Here is a 10,620-nt window from a genome sequence, read left to right as displayed (position 1 = left end):
TGCAGTAATGCTGACTCCAGTGCTTCTGACGTTCTCAAACACAGAGTAGAGAGTGAATGTGTATTGAGTTCCAGCAGTGAGAGATGAGACTGTTTGATTCACTGGTCCATTTCCAGCTGGTGCACTGATGCTTGTCTCTGTACCATTAAACTGGAGAACAAAGCTGACATTGTTGTTGACTTTATTCCACTGCAGAGTGATTCTGGTTTCATTTTGTCCTGATGATATGAGGTTTTGTGCATTTGAAGGAGCTAAATGGAAAAATGAGAAAATAAAGTAAGTTTCAAAAATTCTTCAAAATTTATTTCTCACTAGTTAAAAACAGCAAAAAATTATACTTTTGAATTATTATCAGTAGTTTGTAAAAACATTGTATTGCAAATTAAATCAGTTGATTAACTCACCAGTGACTGCAGTAATGCTGACTCCAGTGCTTTTGACGTTCTCAAACACAGAGTAGAGAGTGAATGTGTATTGAGTTCCAGCAGTGAGAGATGAGACTGTTTGATTCACTGGTCCATTTCCAGCTGGTGCACTGATGCTTGTCTCTGTCCCATTAAACTGGAGAACAAAGCTGACATTGTTGTTGACTTTATTCCACTGCAGCGTGATGCTGGTTTCATTTTGTCCTGATGATATGAGGTTTTGTGCATTTGAAGGAGCTAAATGGAAAAATGAGAAAATAAAGTAAGTTTCAAAAATTCTTCAAAATTGATTTCTCACTAGTAAAAAACAATAAAAAAAATTTATACTTTTGAATTATTATCAGTAGTTTGTGAAAAAACATTGTAATGCAGTTAAAATCAATTGATTAACTCACCAGTGACTGCAGTAATGCTGACTCCACTGCTTCTGACATTCTCAAACACAGAGTAGAGAGTGAATGTGTATTGAGTTCCAGCAGTGAGAGATGAGACTGTTTGATTCACTGGTCCATTTCCAGCTGGTGCACTGATGCCTGTCTCTGTACCATTAAACTGGAGAACAAAGCTGACATTGTTGTTGACTTTATTCCACTGCAGAGTGATGCTGGTTTCATTTTGTCCTGATGATATGAGGGTTTGTGCATTTGAAGGAGCTAAATGGAAAAATGAGAAAATAAAGTAAGTTTCAAAAATTCTTCAAAATTGATTTCTCACTAGTAAAAAACAGTAAAAAATTATAGTCTTGAATTATTATCAGTAGTTTGTGAAAACATTGTATTGCAGTTTAAATCAATCAATTAACTCACCAGTGACTGCAGTAATGCTGACTCCACTGCTTCTGATGTTCTCAAACACAGAGAAGAGAGTGAATGTGTATTGAGTTCCAGCAGTGAGAGATGAGACTGTTTGATTCACTGGTCCATTTCCAGCTGGTGCACTGATGCTTGTCTCTGTACCATTAAACTGGAGAACAAAGCTGACGTTGTTGTTGACTTTATTCCACTGCAGAGTGATGCTGGTTTCATTTTGTCCTGATGATATGAGGTTTTTTGCATTTGAAGGAGCTAAACAAAAGAATGAGAAAAAAAAAGTAAATTTCCAAAATTCTTCAAAATTGATTTCTCACTAGTTAAAATCAGTAAAAAATTATACATTTGAATTATTATCAGTAGTTTGTGAAAACATTGTATTGCAAATTAAATCAATTGATTAACTCACCAGTGACTGCAGTAATGCTGACTCCAATGCTTCTGACGTTCTCAAACACAGAGTAGAGAGTGAATGTGTATTGAGTTCCAGCAGTGAGAGATGAGACTGTTTGATTCACTGGTCCATTTCCAGCTGGTGCACTGATGCTTGTCTCTGTCCCATTAAACTGGAGAACAAAGCTGACATTGTTGTTGACTTTATTCCACTGCAGAGTGATGCTGGTTTCATTTTGTCCTGATGATACGAGGTTTTGTGCATTTGAAGGAGCTAAATGGAAAAATCAGAAAATAAAGTAAGTTTCAAAAAGTCTTCAAAATTGATTTGTCACTAGTTAAAAACAGTAAAAAATTATACTCTTGAATTATTATCAGTAGTTTGTGAAAACACTGAATTGCAGTTTAAATCAATTGATTAACTAACCAGTGACTGCAGTAATGCTGACTCCAGTGCTTCTGACGTTCTCAAACACAGAGTAGAGAGTGAATGTGTATTGAGTTCCAGCAGTGAGAGATGAGACTGTTTGATTCACTGGTCCATTTCCAGCTGGTGCACTGATGTTTGTCTCTGTCCCATTAAACTGGAGAACAAAGCTGACATTGTTGTTGACTTTATTCCACTGCAGAGTGATGCTGGTTTCATTTTGTCCTGATGATACGAGGTTTTGTGCATTTGAAGGAGCTAAACAAAAGAATGAGAAAAAAAAAGTAAGTTTCAAAAATTCTTCAAAATTGATTTCTCACTAGTTAAAATCAGTAAAAAATTATACATTTGAATTATTATCACTAGTTTGTGAAAACATTGTATTGCAAATTAAATCAATTGATTAACTCACCAGTGACTGCAGTAATGCTGACTCCACTGCTTCTGACGTTCTCGAACACAGAGTAGAGAGTGAATGTGTATTGAGTTCCAGCAGTGAGAGATGAGACTGTTTGATTCACTGGTCCATTTCCAGCTGGTGCACTGATGCTTGTCTCTGTCCCATTAAACTGGAGAACAAAGCTGACATTGTTGTTGACTTTATTCCACTGCAGAGTGATGCTGGTTTCATTTTGTCCTGATGATATGAGGTTTTGTGCATTTGAAGGAGCTAAATGGAAAAATGAGAAAATAAAGTAAGTTTCAAAAATTCTTCAAAATTGATTTCTCACTAGTAAAAAACAATAAAAAAAATTTATACTTTTGAATTATTATCAGTAGTTTGTGAAAAAACATTGTAATGCAGTTAAAATCAATTGATTAACTCACCAGTGACTGCAGTAATGCTGACTCCACTGCTTCTGACATTCTCAAACACAGAGTAGAGAGTGAATGTGTATTGAGTTCCAGCAGTGAGAGATGAGACTGTTTGATTCACTGGTCCATTTCCAGCTGGTGCACTGATGCTTGTCTCTGTACCATTAAACTGGAGAACAAAGCTGACATTGTTGTTGACTTTATTCCACTGCAGAGTGATGCTGGTTTCATTTTGTCCTGATGATATGAGGTTTTGTGCATTTGAAGGAGCTAAATGGAAAAATGAGAAAATAAAGTAAGTTTCAAAAATTCTTCAAAATTGATTTCTCACTAGTAAAAAACAGTAAAAAATTATAGTCTTGAATTATTATCAGTAGTTTGTGAAAACACTGAATTGCAGTTTAAATCAATTGATTAACTAACCAGTGACTGCAGTAATGCTGACTCCAGTGCTTCTGACGTTCTCAAACACAGAGTAGAGAGTGAATGTGTATTGAGTTCCAGCAGTGAGAGATGAGACTGTTTGATTCACTGGTCCATATCCAGCTGGTGCACTGATGCTTGTCTGTGTCCCATTAAACTGGAGAACAAAGCTGACATTGTTGTTGACTTTATTCCACTGCAGAGTGATGCTGGTTTCATTTTGTCCTGATGATACGAGGTTTTGTGCATTTGAAGGAGCTAAACAAAAGAATGAGAAAATAAAGTAAGTTTCAAAAAGTCTTCAAAATTGATTTCTCACTAGTTAAAATCAGTAAAAAATTATACATTTGAATTATTATCACTAGTTTGTGAAAACATTGTATTGCAAATTAAATCAATTGATTAACTCACCAGTGACTGCAGTAATGCTGACTCCACTGCTTCTGACGTTCTCGAACACAGAGTAGAGAGTGAATGTGTATTGAGTTCCAGCAGTGAGAGATGAGACTGTTTGATTCACTGGTCCATTTCCAGCTGGTGCACTGATGCTTGTCTGTGTCCCATTAAACTGGAGAACAAAGCTGACATTGTTGTTGACTTTATTCCACTGCAGAGTGATGCTGGTTTCATTTTGTCCTGATGATATGAGGTTTTGTGCATTTGAAGGAGCTAAATGGAAAAATGAGAAAATAAAGTAAGTTTCAAAAATTCTTCAAAATTTATTTCTCACTAGTTAAAAACAGTAAAAAATTATACTTTTGAATTATTATCAGTAGTTTGTAAAAACATTGTATTGCAAATTAAATCAGTTGATTAACTCACCAGTGACTGCAGTAATGCTGACTCCACTGCTTCTGACGTTCTCAAACACAGAGTAGAGAGTGAATGTGTATTGAGTTCCAGCAGTGAGAGATGAGACAGTGTGAATTACTGGTCCATTTCCAGCTGGTGCACTGATGCTTGTCTGTGTCCCATTAAACTGGAGAACAAAGCTGACATTGTTGTTGACTTTATTCCACTGCAGAGTGATGCTGGTTTCATTTTGTCCTGATGATATGAGGTTTTGTGCATTTGAAGGAGCTAAATGGAAAAATGAGAAAAGAAAGTAAGTTTCAAAAATTCTTCAAAATTGATTTCTCACTAGTTAAAAACAGTAAAAAATTATACTCTTGAATTATTATCAGTAGTTTGTGAAAACATTGTATTGCAGTTTAAATCAATTGATTAACTCACCAGTGACTGCAGTAATGCTGACTCCACTGCTTCTGACGTTCCCAAACACAGAGTAGAGAGTGAATGTGTATTGAGTTCCAGCAGTGAGAGATGAGACTGTTTGATTCACTGGTCCATTTCCAGCTGGTGCACTGATGCTTGTCTCTGTCCCATTAAACTGGAGAACAAAGCTGACATTGTTGTTGACTTTATTCCACTGCAGAGTGATGCTGGTTTCCGTTTGTGCCGTTAGACTGAACGTTACTGTCATGGCAGAAATCATAGAAAGTCACAACATTTATTTTGCCCATTAATGATTTCAAAGACAATGCCGTAAAAAGTAAGCAATTCTTTGAGGTATTGACTGACATAACCATTTAAGTTAAAATACACTTTTGAATCAGTTTTTAATTTACACTTGTACCTAAGTTCTTGCCACTTGCATACTCACAGCAGATGATATTCCTCATTAATGATAATTTAAGACATGTGGTTACTGCCTGTATTTTTATATAATCTTATATAATAAAATCTGTATACTGTATTTTCACTATATTTAGCTGGGATCTTGGCTTCACATAAACAAAAAGTAACAAAAATAAGTACATTTTTAATTTTTTTTTATGCAGAACTTAACATCTATGTAGGATGTGAGAGTAGAAATTAGATCTATTACTTGTCGTAAAACAGATTGATGAAAAGCTGTTGGAGCACAATTCATCCAACCATCGTCCCGAGTCACTGAAATCTGCAGCAACACACTGCTCATTTCCAGAGTTTGGTTGCCCAGTGGCCCAGAATTGAAAGAGAGAGTAACTCCCATCAGACCACACCTTTTGCCGATACAGACCGATCCACACAAAGCTTCCATTTGCTGTGACTTTGATCTTGTCATTTTCTGTCTGATTTCGTATACTGTAAGAAGGCATGCAGAACTTTGAATACAGAGTTTAAACAATAGACATCTAAGCATCTAACACATAGTTTCACACACTTATTGTTCATCACTTATGTATCTTATTATGTTCTTTTGGAAACATAGTACCTTATGTGACAATTCAAGGATTTAGTGACACACTGAAAGTTAAACACTTTATGATAAATTAACTTTAATAATTCAACATTTACATCTTGTAGGTAAAGAGACATCATGCAATGTGTAGTGCAACCTTGATTGAAATGAATGAAAAGACCATCATGTCTGCATCTCATTTTCATGACTTCCTAATCTTAGAAACTAATATTATTTCTTGTAGTCGTCAATAGGGATGGATGAATCCTGTACCTGGGTAGATCAACATAATTGTTCCTGCAGAAACTCTGAGCATCAGTCCAGTTCATAGGCAAATTAACCTTAACAAAAGATTCTTGACCATTTATTGTACCTGGAAATATATGGAAGAAGAGAAGAAATACAACATGTCAGAATGGATATCTGTAAAATCTCTAATATGTGTTGTGTTCATTGAGAAAAAAAAGTGATCTAATTATAGATGTTTTCACAATTGTGGCGGAAAAACATTTCTTAATGTGCAAACCATCAAAAATATTATGTATAATTCTTATAAACTTACCATTATAGCACACAAAGTTTAGGATGTCGTCACACTCACGGTCATCCCATGTACCATTGTATGGACTCCCACTTAAAAGTGCCACACAGTATTGCTGTCCATTAAGATTGTCGGGCTCATTAGTGTACCAGTTTCTAAATGTTGTCTCTCCTTGACCGTAGAAGCTGCTGTCATTTAGGGACCATCTCCAACTGTTTTCCAGGTCATCATGGAGACCTATCCATGCCTTACCTGTTCAAAAAGATGTTCATTAAATAAAAACAAGACTTTTCAATTCAGAAATAACCACAAACTGTTGTTCTTCTTTAACAAGCCAAAGTATATAATTTTTTAGTTTTATGTAATCCATTTACATTTCTCAAGATGTTGGGAGTTTGTTTTATATGTATAGTCATATATGTTACATATATAATACTAGTTTTAAGAGCTTACTTGTGTTTGTTGCAATGCTTCTGACAGCATCAACGTCAGCTGTGCTTTCTATGGTGGCCAGGTCAGTGTAGGCATGTCTGCAGTGGCTCTGTGCCTCCGTCCAGTTCAGTGAGGTGCTCACATAGTAGTACTGATGAGTTTGACTAAATGTACCATTAACCAGTGCTCCTGAAACAAAGCATTGTCTTTTATTTTGGTAGTGTTCAGTTTAACATTACTGTAAGGTTTCACAGAACTTTGTTCTCCTTTGTGACATTTTTGTTTGGCACCAACTTTTAAGCAAAAAAACAAACAAACAAACAATCAAATAAAATAAATCAAAAATCTCTTTGCAAAGTGCTATTATTGATTCATATTGTTAATATATAGATATTATCATGAATTTATAGCTTTCATCTTTTCTTTTGTATTCATGCTTACCCATTTACCTTTTGTTCAGTGACAAAATCTTAACCTAAATAAAATACACTCTACAGGAGAACAACATTCACAACTGTTTTGTTTTTTTCCCCCCATATTTAGGGTTTATACAAAAATCCCTGTGTATATAGGTTTCTGGAGCTGTAATTGTTCAGAACAAACAAAAGTACAAACAGAATTAATCAAAAAGAGGCACCAACCTATCAGCACAAAGATGATCACCGTATAATCCATGAGTTACAACTAAGAAAAGATGAACAACAGTGTAATTAGTTACATTATTAGCTCATTCAGCCATATTTTGGAGTGGATAAATAAAGTGGATATAGATTGTTCTTACCACTATTTTAACTCCCCGTACTTCAGATGTTTCTAAGTGTGCATGCTGCTTAGTACTAACCTGTCGAAAAACTTGTTTAAAGTCTTACCATTGCTCAGTGAGTATTTAAAGATCATGTGAACAGCATAGATAAGATTTCAGGAAGTAAAAGAGAATTCTTTGTGGTGAATCACTCCATGCCAGTAACAGAAAGTAAAATCTAAAAACATGTAGCCTTATTCTTTACTGCACTGGTCACAGGAAATACAATTTCTTTCCAAAGCAAAGTGTACACATTTTTTTCATATCCATTGTATCTTTAGAAATATATTTAATTTGAAAATTGGTGGCCTGTTTGATACTTATTTTACCTGCTGTATCACTGGTTGACTTTTATGCATGCTTTGAGTAGCTTTTATCATGAATGTTTAAATGGATTAACATTGCTTCACTACATTTTCACTGAAAAGCATCAAAAATTGCATAAGCAGAGTCATTTTGCAGTTATTTTGCTCATTCTTTTGCCACAAATTCCTAAAGATTTTGTTTTGTGCTTTCAGTCTAATTTTGTGTGAATTAAATTCTTTAATGTTTAGTGTATTCTACTGTTAAATGAGTTTCAAGAGGAAGAACTTGTTAACAGGAGCAATGGCACTCCCTAAGTGAACACATGGGAACTTTTGTTTTTAGCATGATAAAATCTAACGTCCTGCATTTTTGCTCCACTCCACTTCACAGTAATTGTCAAATGGTGTCATTCATCATCCTTTTGTCGATTTAAAGATTAGTCGATTCCTCCATACCTTGCCTGATTGCTCAGCTATAGTTGTGGGAAACATCAGGCATATCTATACTTTCAGAAATTGCTCTGAGTCTGGAGGACTTTTCTTGCCACTGTCACTTGCCTGCCAACTCTTGGATGTGCTTCTCTCTATTCAGCCTGGAGCTTGCCGTACCCTTCCTCTGCACCGGTTGAGTTTCTAATAAACCTCTTAAACCTGTTTGCAAAGGAATCTGGTTGTTCATGAACATCCAGATTCATTGGCAGTCTTCAACTTCGTTTCACCATAGATAGAATCTGCTTATATCTATACTGGGGGGCGACCGTGGCGCTGGGGGTTGGGAAGCGCATCTGTTGCCGGTTATAGGTTGCCGGTTCGATCCCCGGGCTCTCTGTCCTGGTCGTTGTGTCCTTGGGCGCGATATGGCAGCCTTGCTTCTGTCAGTCTGCCCCAGGGCATCTGTGGCTACCACTGTAGCTGCCTCCACCAGTGTGTGAACGTGAGAGTGAATGAATGATGTAATTGTACAGCGCTTTGGGTGCCTTGAAAAGCGCTATATAAATCCAATCCATTATTAGTAGTAATATACCTATAGCTTTTTAGCTTTAATGCTATTTAGGAGCAAATAGTTTTCAAACAGAGGGCCGCAAATAACAGGTATCCCTTTAGAAATAAACAGTGATACTTCTAAAAACCGTGTATTCTGTTGAAATCTTCCAGTTCTTTTAATCTTTGGGCTGAAGGAAGGACAATACTCGGTGTATAAATGCTCAATCAACAATCATTTATTTCCATACAATTCAACACTTATGAGCATTAGAACCATCATGATGGGGAGACCTGCCTGAAGAGGGTCACAGCGAGTCTCAAAATGGTGACGGGTTACACAGCCTCTTATAGCTCCTAGCGGCCCCCACCTAGTCGTAAAAGCCTAAACATTCACATTCTTTCTCTGTTACGGCGCCTAAGTTATGACCTCGGCAGTTGTTTCTCTGCTCTCTGTAAGGTGGGGGTATGGAATGTGGTTTATCTCTTCTGCCCTAGACACCAAGTCTCCTGCCTACAACCTTCTTTTTATGATTCAACAATAAAGCATGTCAAGAAAACAGTGTAACACATTCACGGCAGATCAAGGATACAGAGTGATGCATACTTATCTAATGAACTACAAAAATGATTATGTTCTTTTAACCCAAAAGTATGATGGAAACTAAGCTACATACACAGCACACCATCTAAACTAAAGGATAATATATGTCCTACAGCTGTTATCATAATTCAACTACTTTGATTACATATATAAGGTAACATACGATAACAGAATAATCTCACAATTCCCACACAGCATTTAATTTAGCTAGTTTAGGAAGATTTCACTCTTCTAATAGTTTCACAGGCTATTAGTTTTTAAATAGAGCACCACAAACAACATGTATCCCTTTAGAAATAAACTGTGATACTTCTAAAAGTACATATTCACACTAGCGCTGTATCAACCCCAATGTGGCTTTAATGCAACTAGTCTTATAATTATCTACTAGTCTGCAACAGTTAGACTCGATGATTACACATAGATGATTTAACTACTTTAGGGGCATTTCACTTTTCTAAAAGTTTCACAGGCCAATAGTTTTAAATAGAGCACCACAAACAACATGTATTCTTTTAGAAATAAACTGTGATACTTCTAAAAAACACATATTCACACCTAGTCACACTCTGTAACAGTTAGACAGAGGGGGTGCAGTTAGGCTCCCAACAGTCTGTAAAAAGGTATAAAGCAACAAAAGAGGCTCCCTTATCAAGAGCATCCCAGCCCAAAGGTGTTTCTTCACAAACAGTTAATTCCCACACTCTGTAACAGTTAGGCTCCCAACAGTCTGCAAAAGAAGTCATGAAGCAACAAAAGAGGCTCCCTTATCAAGAGTATCCCAGCACCCATCCCAACTGTAGTTCCATACGTTCCACATTTTTTAATTACAAACAAACAAACAGTTAATTCCATTATCTTATCTTATCATGTCAGAGGCCAACAGAAACCATGTCCAACAGAGTCTCCAAAGGCTTTCCACCTTTCTTCCTTACATTGTGCTCTTTTATCTCTACATCTCAGAGGTCAACTGAAAGTAGCCCCACCTATATAAAAACACCCCATCAGACACACAGTATTTTCATCAGCACTTCACAACTGCCGCAAGGTATATCGTTTTAACTTTTTATTTTTTCACCTGAATGTGCGTTGGAGCCGACTTTGCTACCCGCACAGAGCGTTTCTGACAGTCGGGCGCTGCTTATACAATAGAGAAAAGCAACAATACAGAGTGTTTCTCTGCTCCAAGAAATCCGAGGGCCTTTCACAAGGTAAGCATGTCTGTTATACCCAGGGCATAAATGTCTGTATGTCGGTGCTGATTATTCAAACCCTGTTTAAAATGTGACACATATGTTGTCCGAAAACAATTCCTCTAAATTTGCAAAGTTACTGATTTAAAAAATATATATTTTCGAATTTTTAGTTGCATATCAAACATATGATAGACTCTTGAGCATATTTATATAGCTAAATTCACAAGGGTATAACCGTGCTA

At 36.3% G+C, this 10,620-nt stretch overlaps 1 protein-coding gene across 1 annotated transcript in view; it reads right to left on the bottom strand.

Annotated features, from left to right (window-relative positions):
- Window positions 1–4,509: 4,509 nt before the first annotated feature.
- Window positions 4,510–10,620, bottom strand: part of LOC146391515 (macrophage mannose receptor 1-like) — a 73,779-nt gene continuing 67,668 nt past the window's right edge. The window contains exons 14-18 of the mRNA XM_084922836.1: window positions 6,512–6,676; window positions 6,080–6,310; window positions 5,791–5,890; window positions 5,182–5,420; window positions 4,510–4,769 (exon numbers count right to left, since the gene is read on the bottom strand). Coding sequence (XP_084778962.1) covers window positions 4,510–4,769; window positions 5,182–5,420; window positions 5,791–5,890; window positions 6,080–6,310; window positions 6,512–6,676 — 995 coding nt within the window. The remainder of the gene's footprint in view (window positions 4,770–5,181; window positions 5,421–5,790; window positions 5,891–6,079; window positions 6,311–6,511; window positions 6,677–10,620) is intronic.

Source organism: Perissodus microlepis, chromosome 3 (assembly GCF_051167445.1).
Source record: "Perissodus microlepis isolate ML-2025 ecotype Zambia chromosome 3, ASM5116744v1, whole genome shotgun sequence".
NCBI lineage: Eukaryota > Metazoa > Chordata > Actinopteri > Cichliformes > Cichlidae > Perissodus > Perissodus microlepis.
This window is presented reverse-complemented; position numbering and strand designations above follow the sequence as displayed.